General features: G+C 38.7%; 2 protein-coding genes across 5 annotated transcripts; one reads left to right on the top strand and one right to left on the bottom strand.

The window, feature by feature from the left end:
* Positions 1–563: 563 nt before the first annotated feature.
* On the bottom strand, positions 564–8,528 carry rln3b (relaxin 3b). 3 transcript variants are annotated; one of them, XM_082164491.1, is made up of 3 exons: positions 7,945–8,528; positions 2,421–2,585; positions 564–1,230 (listed from the first exon to the last, which is right to left on the bottom strand). In XM_082164491.1, the coding sequence occupies exons 2-3, from the start codon at positions 2,512–2,514 to the stop codon at positions 929–931; spliced, it is 396 nt and encodes a 131-aa protein (XP_082020617.1). In that variant the 5' UTR covers positions 2,515–2,585; positions 7,945–8,528; the 3' UTR covers positions 564–928. The 3 variants fall into 3 exon arrangements, with proteins under 3 accessions (XP_082020617.1, XP_082020616.1, XP_082020615.1); XM_082164490.1 differs by lacking the exon at positions 7,945–8,528 and adding an exon at positions 6,050–6,142; XM_082164489.1 differs by lacking the exon at positions 7,945–8,528 and having other exon boundaries at positions 2,421–3,185.
* rfx1b (regulatory factor X, 1b (influences HLA class II expression)) lies at positions 6,136–25,529 on the top strand. 2 transcript variants are annotated; one of them, XM_082164485.1, is made up of 18 exons: positions 6,136–6,289; positions 8,537–8,878; positions 11,190–11,287; positions 11,382–11,456; positions 11,639–11,700; positions 11,800–12,142; positions 12,525–12,706; positions 16,629–16,748; positions 16,832–16,953; positions 17,078–17,196; positions 17,280–17,389; positions 17,483–17,634; positions 18,683–18,780; positions 18,863–19,012; positions 19,259–19,467; positions 20,435–20,588; positions 20,665–20,710; positions 24,319–25,529. In XM_082164485.1, the coding sequence occupies exons 2-18, from the start codon at positions 8,560–8,562 to the stop codon at positions 24,465–24,467; spliced, it is 2,508 nt and encodes an 835-aa protein (XP_082020611.1). In that variant the 5' UTR covers positions 6,136–6,289; positions 8,537–8,559; the 3' UTR covers positions 24,468–25,529. The 2 variants fall into 2 exon arrangements, with proteins under 2 accessions (XP_082020611.1, XP_082020610.1); XM_082164484.1 differs by having other exon boundaries at positions 11,379–11,456.
* The last annotated feature ends 826 nt before the right edge of the window (positions 25,530–26,355 follow it).

Raw genomic sequence — 26,355 nt, 5'->3', positions numbered from 1 at the left:
CTGTTAAGCTTTTTTTTTCTTTTCTTTTTTACAATAATTTCATAACATCAGCAAAAAAACAACAACTAATAATTCAGTGATAATGAAAATTTACAAGAGTATCAATAATGTAGTACTTTTAAAAAGTATCTGTCCCTAACAGGGTGGACATTTTTGATCCTCCAATTCATTTATTTTGTTGAATAAATGGTTCAATTTATTTACCCGAGCTTGACCAGAATATTTGTTCAAATGTTTTGCATCACCCTATCATGACTATAGACGAAAAACTTGAGTTTGATTTGCTACCAAATACCAGGAATGACCCCCCAAAAAAGACAGATATCTCTGAGAGCATTGCATTGTGGGATACAGTGTCCAGTGCAGTGTGTTCTGTTGTACGCTATAATACACATTTTGAAAATTGTAGCAGGTTAACTGTATTTTATACAGCTTAATTTGCATAATGTTCAGAATTCACTACACGCATGCTAATATGGAAAAAGAGATTTTTTTTAATCTCAATGGAACTTTCCTGGAAAAATAAAGGGATAAATAAAAAATAAAAAATGCTTTAGGCTAAGTTAGCAATTCCGTAGATATTTTTTATTGTACTGCATATAACTAAAGTGTGCACTATATAAACTTTATATTGAATGATCCTATAAACCTATAAATTACAATGAACTCTATCGCAATCAAAACTTTATTCCAGTTTGCTGTTATTAAATCAATGACCACACAAGAACATACAAAGACAGAGATGAAGTGATGGTTTTGAACACGGTAACAAACACGCACTTCACTTTGGCTAAAATCTGCTAGTACACATATGACACATATTTTCACAGGAACAACCTTCAACAACCTCTTCATTTTTCACATGTGGGAAGGCTGTGATGGAAGTAGAAGACGAGGAAGGGGTGGAGGAATGGGATCATGCAGTTCTTTAACATAACGAGCTGATCTCGCTCTTACTGCAGCCCCATTTACAGCAGGCGTTGGACAGCCCGACCACCACGTCCCGGCCCTTCCGGTCTGAGCTGCGCAAGGCCTCCAGCACTTCCTCTGAGATGAGCGAGCGTGCGGGACGGCTGAACACGGGGCTCTCCTGACCCTGTCCGTCCCAGGCCAGGGCCTCTGCGCCGGGACGGGGTCTGTGGGACAGTCCAGGGAGGAGGATGGGGTTGGCGGCCCAGCTGTCAGACGCCTCGTCATCGTGAGTGGCGAGAAGGTCACTGGACACTTCACCTGATCCGAGAACAATGAAGGAAAACATCTCACTGTTATTAGTTATTTGAGCAAACCTGAACTTCAGTACGTTCAGTACAGACATTCCTCAAATGATGTGTCTTGTTGAGGAGACCTGCTGTCAGACTTATGATTTTTAAAGCGCTTGATGACTGATGATTCAATACTATTAAATAGCTGTACATCAGTTCACAAATAAAATATATTGTTTAAAATGATTACTGCCTTTAGTTATGTTGGAATAAATGTAAAAAGGCTTAAAAACACCAACTTCATGACATTTATACTTTAGACTTTAGACTTTAATAACATTGGTAATGTAAAAATGCAAACATTTTATTTGGTTTCTTTTTTTTATGTAATGTTTATTTAACCAGGGAAATGTGACTGGGACATGAATTTACATTTGATTTATTAAAAAATTAAAACATTAAAAACTTTGCCTCCTCATTTCAGAACACCACTCTTGTATATATATGTGATTATTTATAATAATAGTATATATATATATATATATATATATATATATATATATATATATATATTTATATATTAAAAATGTAACATTGTGTTAATAATATAATAAATAATAATTTAATTTAAATATTGTTATCAATGTTAATTATTAATGTTAAAAAATAATGTATGTGTTTATTGCTGTAGTCTCATTTCATTATTTAGTTTGATCATATTTAATATTTAGTTCAATTTGATTTGTGGATTTTATGTGATTCAGTTTTTCCTCCAACTCTGTGTGTGGTCTTGGTAAACCCTGCATTATGGGATCAAATCAAATGTCACATGTGTGCGTGTGTGTGTGTGTGTGTGTGTGTCCACGAGCATAGCAATATCCCAAATCCTTGTCCTTGTAGGGACATTTGGAAATGTAAAAATGCCGAAAGTTTTCTGTGATCTGTAGGTTTAGATGTAGCAGTACAGTTTGTACAGTATAAAAATCATTATGTCTATGGAAAGTCGGTCCCCATAAAACGTGAAAACACAACGTGTGTGTGTGTGTGTGTGTGTGTGTGTGTTTGTGTGCGCGCGCGCGGGCTTACATTAAGAAGATAAAACTTGCACCATCTATGAAACAAATTGTTGGTTCCTCTAACTGTGTGAATTGTATTGTAATGAGCAAGTACATAATAAAAAATAAAAATAAATTCTTCTGATTTCTTCATATATCTCACCTGAGACATCCAGAGACCTCCTCCACCGCGAGCCTCCACAGGTGAAGATGACCGCCCGGATGAACTCTCTTCCGCACAGCTTCACTCCGTACATCGGGAGTCCGTCTGTGGCCTGAGCGCCTCCATACAGCAGCGCCACCAACAGGCCGACTGTGAGAACTGCAGCTTTACACATGAGGAAAAGGAGGAGAGAGGAAGTTTGAGGAGCTGAAAATGCTGTCCTTCTTGGTTTGAAAGAGGGTCTGGCTCGCTTGTGTCTTTTATAGGGGTTGATGGAGCCTGCGTTGTTGGCGTGTCAGACTGTGATAGTAGGGCAGAGACCTTTAGGAAAACAAAGCCCCGGCCCAGTGCACCTCTATGGAGGAGATGTCAAATGAAGCGACCTGATCTCATCACTCCTGACCTTTTTGACGCCATACACACCATCTAATCGCACAAAATGGCCAATGAATGACGAACTTGATCGCACACACTGGCACAAGCGCTGTACTTTCAGTCAGATACATGTAAATGTCTATTTTAATGATCTTAAATAAAGAAAATCCTGTTTTTGTTGCAGCGTTAATGTTAAATACCTAACAATCATGTCCTCACTGTATTTCCAATTTAAATGAATGAATAAAAATAAAAATGGATAATTATTTATTCGTGCACATCATTATTTTTTTAGTTAATGTACCTCATAATCTTTACTCGTGAGGGCGGAACAACCTGTCACTCACATAAGATTAACCAATAGCAAAACACAACCGTCCAACCATCCAACGCATTCTCATCCTTGGGCATCATAATACTGACGCTTTTGACATTTCGTCTACATCGAACGCACATGGCACCCTTTAGCGTCAATATGAGACGCACAGAGCTTTGTTCGGTAATGGGTAGGTTTAGGTGTAGTGTAGGGATAGGTTTAGACCGCTAGGAGGCGCCTTCTGGCCCATTTCTATCTGCGTCTCATATTGACGCTAAAGGGTGCCATGTGCGTTCGATGTAGACGAAATGTCAAAAGCGTCAATATATGACGCCTTGGGATGAGAACGGGCTGAACCATCCAATCAATTCCCCATGGACAAAATCTGTCACATTCACATTCAGTTCAGTTTGTCTTAAGCTGGGTGCACACTGTGTGATTTATAATAGTCCTTTGCGATTGTACGACTGTCCGAACATGATCCTGCCGTTATCCAGCTCCACCTGGGCGAGTGGATCCCCTAGCTCCGTCTCCTACCGCTGATCCTGTCACTCCACCTCGGCCCATCGCCCTGACTCTGCCGCCTTGGCTCCTCCCTCCCTCGGCTCCACCTGCGGCCGTCGGCCTTACAGCTCTACCAGGCTTCCTCGTTCCTCCGGCTCCACCTTAGTCGGATGTCTCCATCCTTGTACCACGACACGAGCCGTCAACTACGCTCCATCTTTCCACCCCTTAGGCCCTGTCTGGCTCCACCCTCCCTCCGGCTCCACCATGGCCCTCTGTCTCTCTGGTTACACCTACGACCTCCCGCGCCCCGGTTCCTCTCTGGGTCCTGCCTACATCTTTGTCTCCCTGGTTACTCTCACCATCAGCTCCGCCTTGGTTTCGCCCTTCTTCCCTCCTGACGGTTTCCCGGCCTTCACCAGCCCCTCATCTGTCTTCCTGAACCTCCTTCTCAGTCATGTTACGGCGTGAGGCTCTCGACTTCCGAGAGGGAGCGTTCTGTCACATTCAGTTCAGTTTGTTTTAGTCTCGGGTAAGTCTACACGATAATGATATGCTTAAAACAGAGAAGTATTTCCTTTGAGTTTTTTCGCGTACAGACAACACCATTTTCAAATGATCCCCATTCACATGGATCCGCCAAAACAACTAAAAACGCTGTAGTCTGCTGCCAGGCCATTAGATGGCGATGAAACACTATAGACTGAATATCTAATACGCATGCATGACATAACTGTTATCAGAGATTTGCGTTTTTGTTTACATATAGAGACGGTTTTCAAAAACTTGCACTTTGAAACCCGTTTTCAAAAGTTTGCGTTTTCAGGCCCCCAAAACGCTGTTGTCACGTAAATGAACAGCCAAAGTGCATAAAAAGTCTTCCGTTTTTAGTTGAAAATGGTGTTGTGTAAACAGCCCATAAGTTTGCTTATTGTTTCCTTTGTTCTCATTTTCCCGTCCATTTGTTTGTCACCATGGTTATTGATTTACCGATCACACCTGTTTGCAGTCTGTTCATTATCCCTGTGTATTTAAGTCTCTCAGTTTGGTTCATTCATTTGTCTGGTATTGTTGATGCAATGCACTCTGTTTCGTGGACTTTCTCTTTTGTATGTACCTAAGTGAATTCTGTTTAATAAAGTTAAATGATATCTGAATCTGGATCATCTTCTTTGCAAATTCAGACGTTACAAAATCAAACCCCGCCCTACATTTCTTCTTGTTCGAGAAGCTGTTACACTTGCATATACATCACAATAGGCAAGAAAAGACTATTTCAACTTCCATTTCATGCATACTTTAAATTGATTAAATAAAAGTTTACCATAAATTACAAAGAAGACTAATTTGCAAAGTTAATAAAACACTTTGACCATACATTGTTCTCATAAGCAGAAAATTGAAACCCAGGACTTGTGCACTGATGATTTCCATTCCATTGAATTTACAATATCCTCAATACACAATAAAGAATTAAAGAATAGAAAACTAATGGGGTGCAGGCTGGGTTATCTGACCTCTCCTGACACAAAGAGCCCCGGTGACATTTCAGACAGATAAGAAGAGGATATGGATGTGAGAAAGTAATGATTATGTCCGAGTGGTTATTTAGAATCAGAAACCGGCTTATAAGCATATCAGCAAAAGCTTGTTTCTTCTTAATCATACAGTCATGAGATAAGAAAGTCTGGAGAATATGATTCAGACACTGGCATTCACAGAGATAACAGCACATGGATGAGCCTTCAGCAAATGGGCTAATTGGTTGCCTGTCTGACCTCAGTGATAATTTATAGTATTATGATTAATATGCTAATGGCCTCACACTGCATGCAGTGCTATAATTTAAATAATACGAAATAAAATGAAACAATTGGAGACTTTCATGCTTAAACTGAGAATAATTTGTTTATTCAGGGTACAATATTTGGACACAAGTCTTAATTTCTATCTCGTTTTATGGAAGAAATATGATAAAGATTTTTTTTTTTTTTTTTTTGTACATGTTTCTGTAGATGTGTAGCTTTAAAGTATTTTGGATTTACTTTGCAAATGGTACGTTAATATAATGCATAATATATATCAAAGTTCCATGGTGTTGCCATCTGATGTTCAAAAACTGTTTGATATACCGTTTTGTAAGAGTAATGATAATAAATGATTTGCTCTAGTTGTACACACTATTTTGATACATTTTTCATTATATATATATCTGTGTATAAATAGCTATGTGTGGTTATTAACGTTTAGCTTTCATTTGTCTTCCGTTTTCAAGACTGTTCAGATTGGGTAACAGTTGACTGTGACGTTTGACTGACAGAAATGCGGTCCAATGAATGAACGCAAAGGGGGCGTATACTTCTTGCGTAATAGAGCAACTCGACTGACAGCAACTGTCAGCGAATGACAATGTAAGTTTGTTATAGGCACTCACCTTATCCAATAAAGAAGAGAGAAGACCGTTTTCCTTGGCGACACGCAGCCAATCGCTGCTAAGCAAGAGGGCGGTGCTTAGACGGGTGGGTAGCAACAGTTGCCCCGGTGAGGACGAGGCGCCATAGTCACGGTAGTCGTGGCGACAAGAACCCAGCAACGAGAATCAACAACAACAATTTGAGGCATTAAGAAAATAAAACTCCGCGCCAAACTAAGATCGTCCAGCAAGAAGCGAAAGGTGAACGCAACAACTTTATTTTAAGCAACCTCCTCTTGTTTTGTATTGCAAGTGCTGAAGTGTGCCTGGCGCGATTTCCTCAGTTATCGCTCCTCAACTCGACCCCGCGCCTCTCGCACGCGCTGGCGGTTGTTATGACGATGTCAAATCTGCTCGAGCGCTACAAAATGGCGGGTGTTGTAACGTGAGAGTGTTTGACTTTTACTTGTTGTTGTTTGTTTATGGTTGGTGACCGTGACGTCAGAAGTGTGTTTAACTAACTGACTTGATGACTGAAACGGGCGAGCAGTTCAGGATCAAATGTCAAAGAGCGACTTTTGACAGTGAATCTGCATTCGGCTGTAATCTTTTTTCGGCGCTCCGTTTATTTAACGCAAATGACGATGAAATGTAGACGTTCGCTGGATCAAACACTCGTGAATTGTATTTTCAGAGGGTTGAAAACTTTGTAGAGGGAGTCGTCGAACAGCCATATGTGTGCCAGATCAGCTCCAGTGCGGAGGGAGTGGAGGAGGCGTGTCCTGCGCAGGGGGCGGGGCGTGGGAAGTTAAAAGGGCGTGATTGACAGATGTCTATCCAGTTACATTTATACTTTGTTCTCTGGCAGCAATGAACAAAAAAAAGACATAAATATTATGTAACATAATACAGTCTTAAAACAGGTTCTTTATTGAGGCAAAACCAAGCATGAAGATCACAAATTTATTTATTACTGTTGTACTTAACAGTACAACATTGACCATATACACATGGACCATAGTAAGAAAAAAATAGTATATTACACCACATAATGTTTAGTCAGATTTATGGTCTGTCTAGTTATAACACAAAAGTTGACGCTCATGTAAAGTCTCCTTTATTTATACAGCGCTTTTTACAAAACAGAGGTTGTTTCAAAGCAGCTTTACAGTGATAACAGGAAAATAATGCAACAAAGTTTGTATTGGCTATACAGCAGATCTAGAAGAAAATAGCGTCATAATCCACATTAAGTTCAGTGATGATTAATTTCTGTTGTAAAAACCAATAGTTATTAATTTGGTTAATGTCACTCTGGGACATTTTGCATGAAAATTTGTCTGCATATTTGAAAATAAGCTATGAATGTTAAGTTAAATTCTTGAAGATATGTATGTATAGGCCTACATGTTGTGATTTCACGCCCTCTTGGTTTTATTTTTATGGCATGATTTTAATAATGTGAGTGGTTCTTTTTAGTCTGTTTAACACAATGGCTTCCTGACTAATTCTGACTGGAGCTTCATATCACAAGACAGGGCACGCATGGGCCGCCTGTTGCCTCTAATTTGAGGGAAAAGGAGAGTACTGTTAAACAAGTTTAGCCAGCTCAAAACCACAAAGGATTTAGCCTGTGTGCGTCTGACAGGGAAAGAGACCGCGTTTAGTTTTAGTCTAAAAAACAACAACTACTACATGTACGAAAGTGTGTAAATTTTTTAGCTAAATTGTTGTTGTTGATAATAATAAATAAAATATTCTAAATGCATATTATGTCCTGTATTCAGAACTATTTAGTTAAACCAGAAGAAAAATGCCAGTGAATTTGCTTAATAAAAATGTTTTTATATAATGAAAATTTGTGTCCTTATTATAAAGCACTATTAGGGTGAATTTTTTAACTAACAGATGCTTACCTTTGTTGATCACAGTACATTAAAGTCCCTCTAGTCAATCATTTTATCCATTAAAACTCATCCAAAATTACATATTAAACGTTTTTTCCTTGAAAGAAATTTCTTCATGCCTTAAAATAGCTTGAATGTAACTCTTAATTCTGTAACTCTTGAATGTAACTCGACACCCTTGCCTCATTAAGTATATGCGGTTCTATGAATATGCAAATCAGCCCCGCCTCCACTCACTCACAGCAGCTCAGAGATCCACTCGATGACGATCACACGTTGATCTGATTGGTTACAAGGTAGTTTGTGACGTCAGAAACACCAGCCATTTCAAACCGTGTTTTTGAGACTGTCTTTGGTTCACTGCAGTTTTAAGGAGAAAATACTCAGCAATGGTGTCGACTTATGAATTTACTGGATGAATCAGCGTTTTTTTTATTTACCACTGCATGAAAAAACAATAGTTTTGCCTGAAGTGTTCTTCCATAAGGAAACAAATGTAATTGTGAAATATCCTCCAGGGCAATACTGTCTATAATTAAAGCAGTCCAAATCTGTTAACTTCCTGCATGGCTTAATCTGTGTTTTTCATTTCTATTTGCAGAGGGATTTTCGGCTGTTGTCGTCATGGCAACTTCAGGCTACACTGCCGAGGATCTTCAACCCTCCCAGTCGCAAGGGGGCAACGTCACATCGACCCAGCAGAAAGCCACTTCCACCACCGGCACGTCTCAGTTCCTGTCCGACATGCAGAGCTCGCCGGGGTCCGCTCCATCACAGACGGGGTCAATCATAAGAGCACAGGCCACGCCCTCTGTCACTCAGAAGAAAGCAGTCTTGGCCACGCCCCCTCAGGGACCGCAGTACGTCACAGGAGAGATACAAAGCCCCGCCTCCCAGACCGGAAACGGCCAGAGCGCCCAGTACATAGTGGTGACCGTTACTGGTGAGCACATGCACTTCACTAGATACATGTAGACTTAACTTTCCATGTCACTCTTAGTTGGGATTGAACCTGTGAACAGACTATTACAGCGCCACTAGTTTACATGCATTGCGTGTACAAAAGTGTGTGTAATGCGATCTAACAGACACCTGACACTTTCTAGGTCTCTCCCTGAATAGAAAGACCTCAAAATAAATCTCCACACATGTGCCTGTGCTTTTAATTTAACACACACAGACGCACATACACATGCTTTTTCTGATGACTGAACATTCTAACGCTCTAATTGGCAGCCGTTATGACAGCACTGCCTATTCAGCGGCCTGGAGAAGTGTGTGTGGATGGACTTCCTGTCGCAGCAGCTTTAGTGATGAACATTGAGTTTAAATGGTGAAAGAAGTACGGTACTGTGAGGCCTGATAGATTATAGATAGTGGCCACAAAAACCTCAAATGAAAGTGACATATTTATGATGTTACAAAAAAACATGTTTCAAATAAATTCTGTTCTTTTGAACTTTCTATTCATCAAAGAATCCTAAAAAAAATGCATCACAGTTTCCACAAAAATATGAACTGTTTTCAACATTGATAATAATCAGAAATGTTTCTTGAGCATTAAATCATCATATTAGAATGATTTCTGAAGGATCACGTGACACTGAAGACTGGAGTAATGATGCTGAAGATTCAGCTTTGATCACAGGAATAAATAATATTTGACAATATATTCACATTAGAAAACAGTTATTTTAAATTTTAATAATATTTAACAATTTTACTGTTTTTACTGTATTTATGATCAAATAAATGCAGCCTTGCTGAACATGATATTTCTTTCAAAAACATTAACAAATCTTAATTATTCCAAACTTTTGAGTGGTAGTGTATATTCAGTAATAATTTGATCAATATATTTAAATAAATAGAAAATAAAATGTACAATATTTTTATATTTAAATAAAAATCAGTATGTATTTATTACTCATTTATTTGTTATATATTATTAAAATCTCAACATAAATCACGTCTATGTAAAATTCATGCTGACTAAAAAAAGTTTCTGTATAAAATATATAGAAAAAGTTTTTTTAATGTAAGTATAACATTTTAATGATATAGCAGATGAACGTGTATTCGATATGAAAAAGAGAACAGCAAAACACCTGTAACAAAGCTGATCACGTGAAGGATGGCGATCTCAGATAATAATTTAATTGAGCAGAGAGAGAGATAAACTGAAGGATACAGGAAAATACAGAATCAAAATCAAAATAAAAGCCACAGGTAAAGTAACCGATGCATATCCTCATCCTTTCGTTAGCTGGATTTCTCCTCTCTCAATCTGATACCCGTGTTTACCTGAACGAGAGCTTTCTTGCCCCATCTGTGGAGATTAATTGTTCAAGGCCGGCCCGTATGAGCGTGATATATAAAGAGAGATGGCTGGATGTGTCTCTGTGTTCAGATCATGTTTTACAGTAGCTGTCTGTACAGTCTGGATGTGCTGTATCGTAAGTATGAGGGCTTGTTTTGCCAGTTGTTTGTTAGCTGCTTCTGTATTGATATTATATTTGTATTTCCTTCTGTAGGTTTTGTAGCAAGTAAAACACGCATCTTCCCCTTTACACAGTCATCATTTCCTCCTTTCTGAGAGCGGTTTTGTCACGTGTTTCCTTCTCATTTCGTTTTGTGTCTCTTTATCTTTCTTTTCAGTGCGCCTTCCTCTCATTGTGTGTCTCTCTTGCACACACACACACACACACACACACACACACACACACACACACACACACACCTTTGTAGTAAGATGTGGTGGATGTTAGATTCAGTGTAAAGTGGCCATAGTCTAACTTTTGCTGCATTTTGTTTAGCTTTTTTTTTTAACCCACAATGTTCCTCTAAACTAAACTAGGTTGTTTTGGCTACTGTACCTTTAAGATTCCGATATGTAAATGACCTCTTATGACTGGGAACCTCTTAACATGTGAAATTAAACAATAACAATACCATAGACAATTTGCTGAATACTGAATATGTAAACGTGGGCGGTCATATGTTAATAAACTCATCATTCCAGAGACGTAATCATGATGATTTCAGTCACTTTTTGCGTCAAATGTTTGTCTTTCCTCTTGTGATGTCCATTTGAGTTCTTAAAGTTACGGTATGTTTTAATAGAATTGATCAAGATCAACATCAAGAACAATCCTGTTTCAATGATATGATCTCTTTAATATGCAAATGAGCATATTATGAAGTAATTTAATGTTTGTATGACTTGTTTTTTGTCTGTATCTGTGTTCATATAGAGGGCTCGCTTCACTCAAATGACTCTGAATCTAGTTCTCCTCCGGCGGGACAGACAGGTGTACCCACACAGGTAGTGCAACAGGTGCAGACAGCACAGGTAATGCACGTACATTTGTGTATATATGGCTTATATACATCAAAGCCGTAATAATCTGGTAAATCCATAAACTGTTGTGGTCTGTGTCCAGCAGAGGTCAGTTGTTCAGGCCGTAACCAAGAGTCAAAGTGGACAACTGGGGGTCAGTAATCTACACATCACACCTGAGGTACAAGCACACACACTTCATAACTGCTAAACATGGGGGTTAGTTTAATGTATTAAAATGTATAGACATGTTTTGTGATGTTCGCCCTCATATCTGACTCAATTAAATGAAACAATCGGGGCTTCAGATGCAGAAGCTATTTAAACGTCTGCTGTGACACTGATGTTTGTTTGTGTGTGTAGGTACAGCATGTGTACTCAGGCCAGTTTGTGGAGGGAGACGCCAACTACAGCGATACTGCAATGTGAGCATAAACACACAGTTCTTGTGGCATATATTTAGCTCTTTACTCCTGATAACATTTACCTTGTTCTGTATTTCTCTTTCTCTCTTCCCTTTTCAGTCGTTCCAATAGTTACTCGTTCGCAGACCCCTCCCTCTACTCTCAAGCCACGCCCTCTGTCACTTACTATGAGACCTCCCCCACCACCGGCTCCCAGGTCACGTCCCCCGCCACCACTCAGGCTGTGTCTGTGTCGTCCGGGGCGGGCACAGGGGTTGTGTCCATGTTCTCAGAGGGAAGTTCGGGGATCACCGTGGTGACTGGCGGGGCTTCGTCAGATGTGGGCGGGGCAGGAGGCGTGGCCACTGGTGGAGGGGCGGGGAGTTACGTGATTCAGGGCGGGTACATGCTCGGCGGAGGGAACCAGAATTTCTCACACAACACACGCGCTTCGCCTGCGACTGTGAGTATGTTTGTGTTCATTGGTGGTACGGGCATGAATGAGGCTTCGGATTCTCGCCCAGTGTTTTGCATCATCCACCACACTTTTGTTGACAAAGAAACATGGATATCTGCTTGACTTTTGGCAGCTCAAGGGTTTTTTTTGTTAGAATTGCAGATCAAACTTCACATTTTTGTATTCTCACCTGCGGACTGGGGCGGTTGCAAAATCAAAAGTGCGTTATGGATGTTAAAGTTTTTGGCAAAAGGGAACATCACAGCCCATTTTCTCTGTTTTCTCTTGTAATGTAGCACTATAGCTTTCTGCTGCATAAACAGACAAGATTTATCTAAGGCCCATCTTGTCAGCCTTTAACCGTTTAGCATCGGCTGTCTGTCTTCAGGTGCAGTGGCTGATGGATAACTACGAGACAGCTGAAGGTGTAAGTCTTCCTCGCTGTACTCTCTACTGTCATTACCTCCTGCACTGCCAGCAGACCAAGCTAGAACCCGTGAACGCCGCCTCCTTTGGAAAACTCATCCGCTCCGTGTTCATGGGCCTCAGAACCAGACGTCTCGGCACCAGGTACAATCACACTGTCCAGGTGTGACGCAATAAAGCTTCAAGCAAAGACACGACAAACAACGTATTGCTTTATTTCTATATTCATTGTACTGGGTAGCTCTGGCCACAGTCAAATTTCATTGAAATGAAATGTCCAGACTTTTCTTTTATTTAGTAACAAGACTACAAATAAATCTACGATGGAAAAATATTGGTAACACTTTGTTTTAAGGTGACGTATTTACACATTACTACATGTACTCAGGGCCGGTTCTAGACATTAGGAGGCCCTAGGCAAAATTCATGTTGGAGGCCCCCCACCCCCAATAAAAAAACACTTGAAACAAATATGATTCCTAACCTTTTTATTTATACAACATTTAATTTTAAAATCAGTATATTTTTACTTACACAGTACATAAGTTTGGACACATTACTATTTTTAATGTTTTTGAAAAAAGTCTCTTATGCTCATCAAGCCTGGATTTATTTGATCAAAAATACAGAAAAATTATATAGTGAAATATTATTAAAATTTAAAATAATGGTTTTCTATTTTACTATACTTTATATTTCTGTGATGCAAAGCTGAATTTAGTGTCACGTGATCCTTCAGAAAACTTTATAATATTCTGATTTATTATCAAATGTTAGAAATGGTGCTTAAAGGAGAAGTTCACTTTTAAAATGAAAATTCTGTCATCATATACTCACCCTCATGTTGTTTCAAACCTGTATGAATTTCTTTCTTCTGCTGAACACAAAGGAAGATATTTAGAAGAATGTCAGTAACCAGACAGTTTTTGGGTCCCATTGACTTCCATAGTAGGAAAAAAATGACAATCGTACAAATTCTACGAGGTGGCTAATTCGTACGAATTCATACGACCTCACTCGTACGAATTCGTACGATTTTCGCAAAATCGTACATATTTTACGAATTGCCCAATTCCCTGACCCCGCCCCTAAACCTACCCATCACGTGGGTTTAGACAAATCGTACAAATTCGTACGAGTGAGGTCGTACGAATTCGTACGAGTTAGCCATCTTTTTATCATTCGTACGAATTCGTACGAATTGGTCGTGAGATAGTGTTGAAAAAAATATATACTATGGAAGTCAATGGGACCCAAAAACTGTCTGGTTACTGACATTCTTCTAAATATCTTCCTTTGTGTTCAGCAGAAGAAAGAAATTTATACAGGTTTGAAACAACATGAGGGTGAGTATATGATGACAGAATTTTCATTTTAAAAGTGAACTTCTCCTTTAATATTTATTTTATAACCTGTGATACTTTTTTCAGGATTTTTGATTATTAAAAAGTTGTTTTAAAAAAGTCTTCACTATCACTTTTTATATATTTAACACATCCTTGCTGAATATTCCTGTTTTTTTCTGTATTTTTGATCAAATAAATGCAGGCTTGTAGAGCATAATAATAAACTTCTTTCAAAAACATTAAAAATAGTAATGGGTCCAGACTTTTACCGGTACTGTATGTACATATTAATCAAACTTTATCTAAGGTAATCTCTTTTTTGTTTAATGAAGATGTTATTGTTGTTGTTGTTGTTATTTTGCTGTTTTATTCAATTTATTCACAGTTCCAGAATCACACTTCAGTAGATGAGCATAAGTGCTTTTATATTGCATTGCTACCTTAAATATGCTATACACAAATCAAGTGGAAGAGAAAGACACGATCGCTACTGAGCAGAAAAAAATATATAAACTGATATTATTGGCGTAATGTCAGGGTATAATTTAATCATCAGCAGAATTTAGAAGATAGACCCATAGATATGAGATCCTTTACTTGAAACATTTAAAAATGTTGTAGTGTGTTGGCTTTTTAACTTAGAATACAGACGTCTTGTCTTTTAATTTTGTAGCTTTTTTACTAGTCAGCTCCCGACGCGATGTTATTCATTGTACGCGCAAATTCAAAGCGTCGCGTCTGGGCACGTTAATGACGCTCGCGCTCTTTTAAACTCGTAATAAAGGGGTGAATGATTTTTCCAGAAATGACGCTGATCTACAGTACAAGTTTATATTTAGAATACATGCAATCACTCCAAAACAGATGACGACAACTCACACACCTGCAGTATGAGCTGTGCTTCTTTGTGTGCTTATTAGGCTTTTGCCTCGCAGCACCTGATGGATGCGTTCGTTACACATACTTTCAGAAGCCGGCACCCGCTTTGTAACGGACACATTAATTGGTTTAACTGCAGTAATGTAACAGTCTATGGTTAAGATAAACGTCGTCACTATTTTTAGTTAATTAATAAATATTGAAATAAATTGTAGATAGGACATTTGTACAAATTTTTTTTTTTTTTTTTTTTTGTCCCTCTGTCTGGGCCCCATCCCGCCAATCGGGCCCTAGGCACGTGCCTAGTTTGCCTTTGCGTTAATCCGGCTCTGCATGTACTTACTATAGTAATAACAGCAAATTATGCATAATTAAAAGTAACTAATGCTAAACCAAACCCTAACCATAACTCTATAGCTAGTACATGTAGTTAATTCATTTTACTCAGTACTTATTTTGAGTAAGTACAATGTCACCTTGAAATAAAAGTGTAGGCTAACCAAAATATTTAACAAAAAACTTTTACATTTTACTTCAGCAAGTTGCCAAGTTAACATTTCTCATTTTCGTTTAGTTTAACTAAAGTACTCAAATAAATAAAACTAATAAATAAAAACTATATAGAATTATAAAAAAAAGCCAAAATACACAACAAAAATTCAAAGGGGATCTATTATGCTAAATTCACTTTTATATGGTTTTGAACATTTGACACATTGAACATGTGTCCGCAGTGTGTGAACACAGCCACCCTATTGTAAAAATCTGAAACAGTGTCTCAAAATGAGGCGTTCAGGTATGTGCTCCAATGTGACGTCACATGGTAACAGGCTCCGCCCATTACTGGCACATAATCTGCCCTATTAGCTTAACTCCTCCCCTCAGGAAGCATGTTTATCTCCTCGCCAGAGCATTTAACAGCAGCATTCAAGTAAGAAATGTACTCTTATTAAAGCTACTAAAGTTATTCAGTCAAGAGCAGTGAGTGATTTTCTGTTTTTCTTAGTTGTTTAATTCACATTAACAGCATATAACAGTAGGTACTGTATGTTACACTACACAGATCTAATATACACTTATTGTGATTTCTTTCCATGCTGTTTAAGTTCATAGACATAACTGACTGTGTTTATGTGAACTGTGTGTCACATAACCTTGTGTGTATTTGACAATTTAAGCACAATAAGATGTGAAAGAGAACTTAGTTTAATACTCACGGGATGCGCCGTCTGACAGCCAGCTTTCTGTGCGCGTGGTTTGTGTATGCGCTCAGAAAACCGTATATCAGAAGTTTAGACTGATATGGCTTTAAAGCACATGCAGATAATAAACTTTCATAATTAAGAACTGCAATCTCACATGAGCGTGGCCGTTAGATGATAATCAAACGCAAACAGATGTTTTGTTAGTTTTTGGCAGTGTCCAAGGCACAAGCTGTGAAGGCTCCGCCCTCTTCTGGATGAGGGCGCGGGGAGCAGCAGCTCATTTGCATTTAAAGAGACATGCACAAAAACAACATGTTTTTGCTTCCACTCAAAAATGGGTATTTACAACATGGTATAATAAATGATCTGTGGGGTATTTTGAGCTGAAACTTCACAGACACATTCTGGAGACAGCAGAGACTTATATTTAATCTTGTAAAAAGGGGCATAATAGTACTAAAATTAATGTGAAAACATTAAAAAGTATAAAGTAATAAAAAAAGTAATTTAAAATAATCTAAAAATATTATATTATCAAAATATATTAACAAAAACTATAATAGTATATCAATTATACTAAAATAACACTGGGTAGAACAGGCTAATAAAGTGTGTGTGTGTGTGTGTGTATTTCAGAGGGAACTCGAAGTACCATTACTATGGCCTTCGAATCAAGAGCAACTCCCCCCTGCACAGACTGGTAGAGGACCAGCAACACCTGGCCATGAGACAACAGCCGTACTCACAGAAACAGAGGTGTGTGTGTGTGTGTCTACAGTTTGTGTTGATGATCACTTGCTTTTGTTAGTTTTATTGACAACCCTCGTCTCTTTATAAAGAATAAAGCCTGTGCAGAAGGTGGAGGGACTGACCAATGGAATGGGCCTGGGGGTGGGGCATCAACAAGGGGCGGGGCTATCCGACATCAGCGCCCAGGTTCACCAGTATCAGCAGTTTTTGGGTAGGACAAACATCTGTCTCTATACAGGTTATTGTAAAATGGAAATGTAGGAGCAGCTCTCTCTTCCGGACACAATCATATTCTACAGGAAATGACATCAACTGTTTGAATGCGTGTGTCTCAGATGCGTCTCGCAGTCTGCCGGAGTTCCCTGTGATCGAGGATGAGGGTAAATTTCTGCCGGACGGACTCCTTCCTCAACACATACACACATATCAGCTGATCTACAGAGAGCACTGCGAGGTGAGTGTGTGTGCTCAGTTACATGTGTTTTTGTTGTAGTGTTTTGGTGAATAATGTGTGTGTGTTTGTTTGTTTGTTTGTAGGCGATTCTGGACGTGATGGTAAACCTGCAGTTCCCTCTTGTGGAGACGCTGTGGAAGAGCTTCTGGAGGTTCAATGAAGGACAAACCAGCGACACGAACACACTTGACCTGTGAGAGCTACTCACACACACATGTATTGACTTCTCATACAGTCACAGGCGTTGTCATGTGTGTCTCACTGATGTCTCTCTCTGTCTCTACAGTAATGATGAATCAGAGAAGCGTTTGCCCAAGTCAGTTCTGGTTCTGTTGTGTAAATATGAGCCCGTCCTCCACTGGACCCGTGAATGCGACAACTTGCTGTACCAAAGCCTAGTGGAAATCCTCATCCCGGATGTCCTGAGACCCATCCCCAGTGAGTAACACAACTCTACACAAACTCTATATAAACTCCATCCCACTGAGTTACAAAACTCTACACAATGCTATGCACACTCACCATTACCGTGGTCTGTGAGATACACAACCCTACGTAACCCAAGCCAAACTCTATATCAACTCTCGTCCCAATAAGTTACACAGTTCTACACAATTTCAAACAAACATCCACAGTAAGTCACACAATTCTATAAGACATAATTCTACATGACTCCATTCAAACTTCATATAAACAACATCCTCTGTAAGTTACAACACTATACAAACTCTATATCAACTCCAACCACGAAAGTTGCACAAGTTTATAAGACACAACTCTATAAAGCCTTACACAACTCCATGTAAACGATATCCGTAGTGAGTTACTAAACTCTACAGAAACTATATAAACACATTTCTGTTAGTTACAAAACTCTGCATAACTCTATACAAACTATATATAATCACCATCCTCTGTGAGATACACAACCCTACATAACGCTATACAAACTATATCAACTCTAGTCCCAATGAATTACAAAACTCTACAAACTCCAAAAAAACTTACTGTAAACACCATTCCAGTGAATTACAACTCTACACAAACTATATCAACTCAATCCACAGTAAATTACAGAATTCTTTAAGACACAACCCTTTGAAACCTTACACAACTCCATACAAACATCATCCCTAGTAAGTTGCACAAACTCTATAAAAAAATTCTAGTCCCAAAGAGTTACAAAACTATATACATAGCTACCGAAACTCTATACAAGCTACACAACTTTACATACACTATACAACTTGATATGAAGATATAATCAGTGAAATGTACAATTCCAAAAACAAACTCTTCACAATTCGATATAACTCTACACTATTCAACAGAACTCCGTACAGCTTGACATTATCAACACATTCTTATCATAAAAGTCATCTCGTCGCAGCAAATGACCATGAAAATAAATAAAAATTGTACTTTGGAAGCAGAACTTGAGGTCTCGTTATCTTTATTTTGACTCTTTCTTTCTCTGTTCCTGTAGGTGCCTTGACTCAAGCCATCCGTAACTTTGCTAAGAATCTGGAGAACTGGCTCACCAACGCCATGATCAGCATCCCGGAGGAGATGGTCCGCATCAAGGTCTGACATGCACACAGAGGTTCCTCTGACTCGCCTCTGTCCTCGGTGTGGTCATGCTAACGGTGTGTGTTGTTTTGTGTAGGTGGTGTGTGCGGGAGCGTTCGCTCAGACTCTGCGGCGCTACACGTCTCTCAATCATCTGGCTCAGGCGGCCCGCGCCGTCCTGCAGAACACGGCTCAGATCACACAGATGCTCAGCGACCTCAACCGCGTCGACTTCACCAACGTACAGGTAACACAGCTCGCTCTGTTCATGGCACATCCTCAGATCTCCCTGCAGTTCTTAAAGGGATAGTTCACCTAAAAATTAAAAGAAGCCCATGATTTACTCACCCTCAAGTCATCCTAGGTGTATATGACATTCTTCTTCTTCTTGAATGTCATATACACCTATGGCTTGAGGGTGAGTAAATCATGGGGTAATTTTCATTTTTGGGTGAACTATCCCTTTAATCTGTGTGTGTGTGTGTGTGTTTAGGAGCAGGCCTCGTGGGTGTGTGGCTGTGAAGATGGCATGGTCCAGCGGCTGGAGCAGGACTTTAAAATCACCCTGCAGCAGCAGAACTCTCTGGAGCAGTGGGCGGCATGGCTGGATGGGGTGGTTTCACAGGTCCTGAAGCCGTACACCGACAGCCAGACCTTACCCAAAGCAGCCAAACTCTTCCTGCTCAAATGGAGCTTCTACAGGTGAGAGAACTGCTTGCTGATCAGTGAACACTAGGGGTGTAACGATACCCTCATGTCACGATTCGATACATATCACGATACTGAACTCACAATACGATATTATTGCGATACTCCAAGACATATGGTAAAAGTTTAACAAAAAATGTACTGTTGATTTAAATGCTAAATTTGGAATTACATTGAAAATGTAAACTTGGTGCTGGAAACCCAATGCTCAGGACAATAGAGACACCAGAATAAAAATATTCATGATTCTGAAGCTGAAAATACTGAATTATTTTATACAAATATGCTTGGACTCTGTCAATGACTAGATATATTTAAAATAATGTTGGCCACTTTTACTGATTACATAAGAGATTTGGCATTATCAGAACACACAAATATTCCCCCATTGCATTATTATACATTATATATAGTAGTTTAATGTAGGACTGACACCAAAACTCTGAAAACTTTTTGGGTGAACTATACACAATATATTTTCTCACTTTCCACGATACATATTGTTGCACGCTGTTTTTTTTTTTTTTTTTTTTTTGCGATTGCTCATTTTTTATTTGTTCTTTTTTAATTACTGAGTGTTTACTGTCTTTAATAATACTTTACATTTATATTAGTAGGCTAGTTGTTTTTCTGTGGTATTTTTAAACCACAGGCCTTGTGTAAGTGTTCTTTACCCTGTTGATTTTTGTTCATAACTTTCAGCTACAAATAAATGTTTTGCAATAAGCCTAATCTGAATGATATCTGAGTTGTTGTTTTTTTTTACCTTTTTGTAATCGAAAATAAGAATCAATAAGAATCGGAATCGATAAGCAGGATTGAAATCCGTATCGTTAAAATTCAAACGATACTCAACCTTTTGTGTATTGAATTTCTGATTAAACGAGTCAAAAAGCTGATGTCAGCCTCATACTGTGTGCTTTTAGGGGTCTTTAGTTATTATTTTGTGTGTGTTTTGTAGTTCAATGGTGATCAGAGATCTGACCCTGCGCAGCGCAGCCAGTTTCGGCTCGTTTCATCTGATCAGACTGCTGTATGACGAGTACATGTACTACCTGATCGAGCACAGAGTGGCACAGGCCAAAGGAGAGACGCCCATCGCTGTTATGGGAGAGGTACGCATACACACTCACTTGCGTACAGTCAAATAGACAGTCATACAGTGATTTAACTTCATGTTTGTTGTTTCAGTTTGCCTGTCTGAACAGAAGTCAGAGGTCAATGGATCCTGATAAAGGTAATTCAGAACAATCAAAATGCCTGACATCTTAGAGGAATTCTTTCTTCATTGCAGGGCTTGACATTAACACCCGATTTTAGCAATGGCTTTTCAAAAGCTAGAAAAGCTAGTCACTTTTCTAGCTTTTTTCTACTTTTGCGGATTGATTTATATATATATATATATATATATATATATATATATATATATATATATTGGGGATGGGACGGTATGAAAATGTCATATTACAATTATAGAGACCAAAATTATCGTGATTATCAATATTTTCACGGTTTTGTTAAAACGAGATGAAAGTGTTCAAAAAGAACTGATGCTCACACTAAAAACAGTTTAATATTTGAAAATCAACAAATAAAACAAGCAGCTCTATGCACTTTTTTAAGCAAGATTATATTCTGTGGCATTTCCTTTCTTATAATGACGACGGTCGTCAACAGGCGCGCTGGAAGCTGTTTCATGCGAGGGGGGCTGGGGGCTGAGGGCTGGGTTGGAAAATATGTGACGTCATTATGTTGTGGCTGACGACATGACATTTCTCTTTACTGTATATGTGTTGTAGCCATTAAAGAAAACATTTAGTTTCATATTTATGTTTAAATATTATAGGCTAATGTTATTTTTTGATGGCAATATGACTGGAGACATGGAGTGGGTAAGACATGATTCTGGAGGGCGCCGAAACTCAGCTTGTGTGTGCCTCGCAGATTTTTAGAAATATAGGCTATCTATTATAGAAAGCTTGAAATGAATACTTTTAAACGAAACTATTCAAAACGAAAAGAAATAGGCTACTCTCTGATTATGTAATCCAATGTGCATTTCACATGCATTTCTCTCTGGCGTCGAGTCCGCATCGCTAACTTCATCTTTGCAGCAACACAGAAAACAGCAGTTTATTAATAAACAATTAAATGTCTCCTTGCTATTTTTGACACATTCATACTTTTGCCGGTTCTTTGTGGCAAGCTTAATGCGTACGGCCGTGCGCTTGAGTGCACGCTCATTATCCTGTATATAGCCTATTTAAGTAATAAAATTAATATAAAGGGGCGATTTGTCCACTAATGTCTTAAATTAACAACTACTAGTCGACTAGAAAAAAACTTTAGTCGGAGGCCGCCCTTATTACACAAATTTCCGAACCAGCAGGCCATTCTGAGATGAGTGAGCGACCCTGAGCGGAATGAGCGAGGGAGCGGAATATTCAGAAATGCGCTCTCCGCTCACGTGCTCTGATCGGAACAAAGCATGACAAATTCAAACTTTATTTCATTTTCTCAGTAGCTTGAACACTCACTACATTAGGCATAATATAGTTAGTTAACGCTGTCCATTTATTTATTTTTATTTCACGTTTTTAAAGTCCAATATTATGTTAGTCCACAGCCCCCTACTTGGGGGTGCTGATGCTATGAGGAGCATAGCACAGCACCCCCCTTCCCGCGCTACTGGTCGTCAATAGCAACGCATTATAACACAGCGCACATGTATCGCAACGGACGCGCGCTCTCGTCTTGCGTCTCCGTTTTTGGACGATTGTTTTGTACGCTGTACAAAATGGATTTATAAACAGGTAAGATTTAAAACATTAATCTCAATTCAATATGTCCCCGTAATTATGTGGTAAAAAAAAAATAATAATAAAAAAAATCGGTGTAATAAGTGTACTATGATATACATTATTATCCCTTAAATGTCACTCTTAATAATAGTCTTGTTTGAACTTGTTCGTTCGTCTTTGGCTCAAAGCCACTTGCTGCGAACTTTTCTTCGCGCAAGCTTCACGTTTATTTCAAGTGAGTGAGATAAAATATTTCAACTCAAAACAACATTTTGTGCCCAATTATTTCCCAGACGTAGTTTTGGTATTAAGGTCAAAGATAACTTGCCTTGCGTTCGCTATAAACAGTGGGTGATGGTCACACAAGACTACTCGGCAGATTTGATGTTTATGGTTTCCCCCCTATTGTAGTGACCATCCTCGATTAAGTTTCACTCAGGACTTTTGTAAAAGCCAAAATATGACCACACCTCAGATTTGGTCCTCTTAAAAGGCTGAAAATCTCCCGAGCACGGTCACTGCCTTCCGCCATTCCTTCTCGAATAGAAAAAACAACGATGCGCCTGCGCGTCAGACTGTTGCTGGCTGGATAGGATTTACAGTGAGTTATTAAAATCGCGATAATCAAATACGGTTTTAATGATAATTAAATTTTAAACGATAATACTAACCGTCAGTACATTTTATCGTGGTTTATAGTGAAACCGGTAATCTTCCCATCCCTAATATATATATATATAATATAAATACATTTTTCAGTTGTAGTATTTTAAAAAGGCATCTGAAATAATAAACTAAGTGCAATGTAGTGTTGTCAAAAATATAGATTTTTTTGATACTGAAATATCTTAAACGCTTCCAATACTCATTTCCCACAGAATAGACACATGATACCAGCTGCTCTTTCTCGCTCTCTCATTTCTCCGACAGCGAGTGACACACAAACCCGCCTCTCCTCACTCACTCCTTTCATTTGCTCCGGATTAATATTTTTGCTGTTGAAGGGCTTGAATTTTGGCGAGGAATTGCGCATATTTCCCATAATTTTACTCATTCCCGCAGATTTTTTGCTCGCACCCAAAGTGCGGCACATAAAGCCGCCTCTCAGTATTAAAGTGAAGTCTTTTTTGCTGCTTACTGTACACAAACAGTCAAATACGCACAAAATAATGTCATAATGCCGGTCTTGTCATAATGTCACAGTCAGTTCTGTTTAACGTACACAGTTGAGAAAGAAAACGCATGTGTCACAGTATAATGGATCCGAGCGTCAGGTCTTAAAGTGACAGCAGCCTAATAAACCTCCTGCCAAATTATAAGATACTATTAAAAATATCTATATGGCAGTTTTTCCCAATGGTATTGATGTCAAAATTGTGGCCAGTGAAAATGCTGCGTGGCTAGTAACCTTTAAAGGGGTCATTATATGGTGTTTGCATATAAATGTCTTTGCAGTGTGTGGACAAGTGGAAAAATTCCATTCACTTCTTTTTTTTTTTTTTTTTTTTTAAAGCCTAAACATTCTCAATAATCAAGCCGTTTGGATTTTCTGAGCACTATGATGTCATATTGCTCATGCTCCGCCCACAACTGCTGATGGACTGTCACGTATTAGCATATTTCCGCCCTCAGCCATTTGTATACTGTCCGCCAAGGCACCACTTTACATGTCTTGTGTCGACACGCCCCATGGAAGAGAGGGGTGGGGATTGCTCATTAACATTTAAAGAGACATGCACCGAAACGGGTCGCTGTGAACAGAGCTGTTTTTGAGTAGGTAAAAAGGGAGCTGTATTACACAACCATTGAGGAATTGTATCCAAAGTATGTTACAAACTTTACACGAAGACCCTAAAGAATCATACCAACTTGTGGAAAATGTGCATCCGATGGCCCCTTTAAAACCACTAGCCACAGTGGCTGGTGAGCAAAAAAGTTAATGTCAAGCCCTGCTTCCGAGTGAGCTATCATTTAAATGCAACCACATAGCAATGCTCTAGAACATTCTAGCATCAGGAAATGTCATGTGTCTGAATGTGTGTAGATGAGGAAGAGGACGATGAGACAGACGAGACCGATGAGGATCAGGACATGCCTGTTCCGGACAACTCTGTGGTTCTGGGAGAGGAGTCACTGGAGCCGCCCACAAAACTGGCCAGAACAGAGCTGTTCAACAACACCACTCAGAACTAACACACATTCATCTATTCTACTTTCACATCCACAGTCATTGCTTTCAGAGTCAGTTTTGGATCTAAATCCAGTCTTCAGTTTTGCTGAATTGTTTGAGGAAGTTCAGTTAATTTACTGTACACAGTGAGAAACATAATGAGAGAGTGATCATGCGAGTTTCCTAAGGTGCATAAGATCCCAGGGCTGCTATATGAGCTGACAAAGCATTTCTAGAGAACGGTAACATCCACATGCCTTAATTAAGCGCGCACACACACACATACACATACACACACATTTTCATTGCCTTCATTTTCTCAATCAAAGCTGCCATGTGTCTTTACTCTTGTCTAAAAGAAACAGTTCATCCAAAAATGTAAGTATTCAATTAAAGTCTTCAAAAAAACTCATACGGGTTTGGAATGATATGAGTGAGTAAACGACGTCATTTTTGTGTGAACTGTTCCTTTAAGAGTCCTGTTCTGATGAAGTCCACCTGCTCCATGCTGCCATTGAAATCATCCTTTGCCAAAGCCAATCACACCTTACCTAGACCCGTTCCTCATTAATATTCATGAGTGTAGTCACTGAAGACCCGAACAGATTTTGCATTTCACGGCTGTAACGAAACATGTCCTTTCATGCTTTCGACTTTTTTTTTTCCTTCTTCTTTTAATTTTTTTTTATATTAATGAAAATATATACAATTGTTGTGCTTTAATCGGATGTCTAATTTTGATGCTTTTTGATTCGGTCGGATTGTTTGATGCTAATGGATCAAATGTGCCTTGAGAGGATTATTCAATCTAGAGATCCATAAACGTATAAATAAACATCAAAAACAATCATGAGGATGCTTTACCTTTTTTTTTTCCAGGCCGAAATCTGATCAGGCCTCGTTCATAAGACATGAGCAGAATTAGTTTAGTTGTGTTCGATCGTTTGCAGAAGTTTTCACATAATTATCATGTTCAGTTCAATGCAAAAATGTACATTTCCCACAAGTTTCATGAATGAGGCTCAATGTCTGTTTAATCATTGACCACTACAATGGATTAAAAGAATTATGTGTTCATAATGAGATTCATTTCATCTGTCACTGTTCTTCATGTCTCACTAATCATTCATTCTACATTCACACACACAATTGTAGCCGAGCACAAATGATTCGTTCACAAACACACTGGACACTTTTATAAGCAAAGCTGTTTAGTGATTGGATGCTTCGGTCATGCATATTGTGTATCTAATTAAGGCACGTTCACACCTATAACGATAACTATAACGATATTTGCATCCACACCAACGGACGACATCGTTGTGTTTATTATAAGCGCACGCTGCAGTTTTGTCGTCTGTCGCTTTAAATGCTCGAGCTCTTTAAAGCAGGATGGATTCTGATTGGCTGTCAGTGTTTTTATCGTTCATCAGCTGGAGAAAAAAAAATCGTTCTGAAAGTGATGTCAGTGATATCGTCATAGTTGTGGTGTGGACAATGTTTAGAGTCAAATTTAATAAGCGAAATGATTCTGCAGCAGTTTTAATGCCACAGACATGATGGTTAAACGCTTAATGAATAAAATAATAGATATGCTTGATTATGAATGCACACGTAACAGAGTTTAGCACAGGTTTATATTGTTTTTGAATATATATCAACCTATATATCAGTGTTTCTTTAATTGTACTATATGCAAATTGTATGGATTTAGTTGTATGAAATGATTCCAGTGTTTGATTATGCTAATGTATGATATAGTTTTATTATCATGTACTGTTGAAACCATAATGGCCTTATTTGAAGTGTAACTGTAGCAGAAATTGATGTAAAAATCTGTATTATTGTGCCTCAAAGTTCAGTGTCCCTTTAAAAAAAAAAAAAAGCTTTTAAGAAAATTCTTGCATTGAG

Source organism: Leuciscus leuciscus (assembly GCF_965113295.1).
Source record: "Leuciscus leuciscus genome assembly, chromosome: 3".
Lineage (NCBI taxonomy): Eukaryota > Metazoa > Chordata > Actinopteri > Cypriniformes > Leuciscidae > Leuciscus > Leuciscus leuciscus.
Note: the sequence above shows the minus strand (reverse complement) of the source record. Positions and strands in the feature narration are given on the sequence as shown.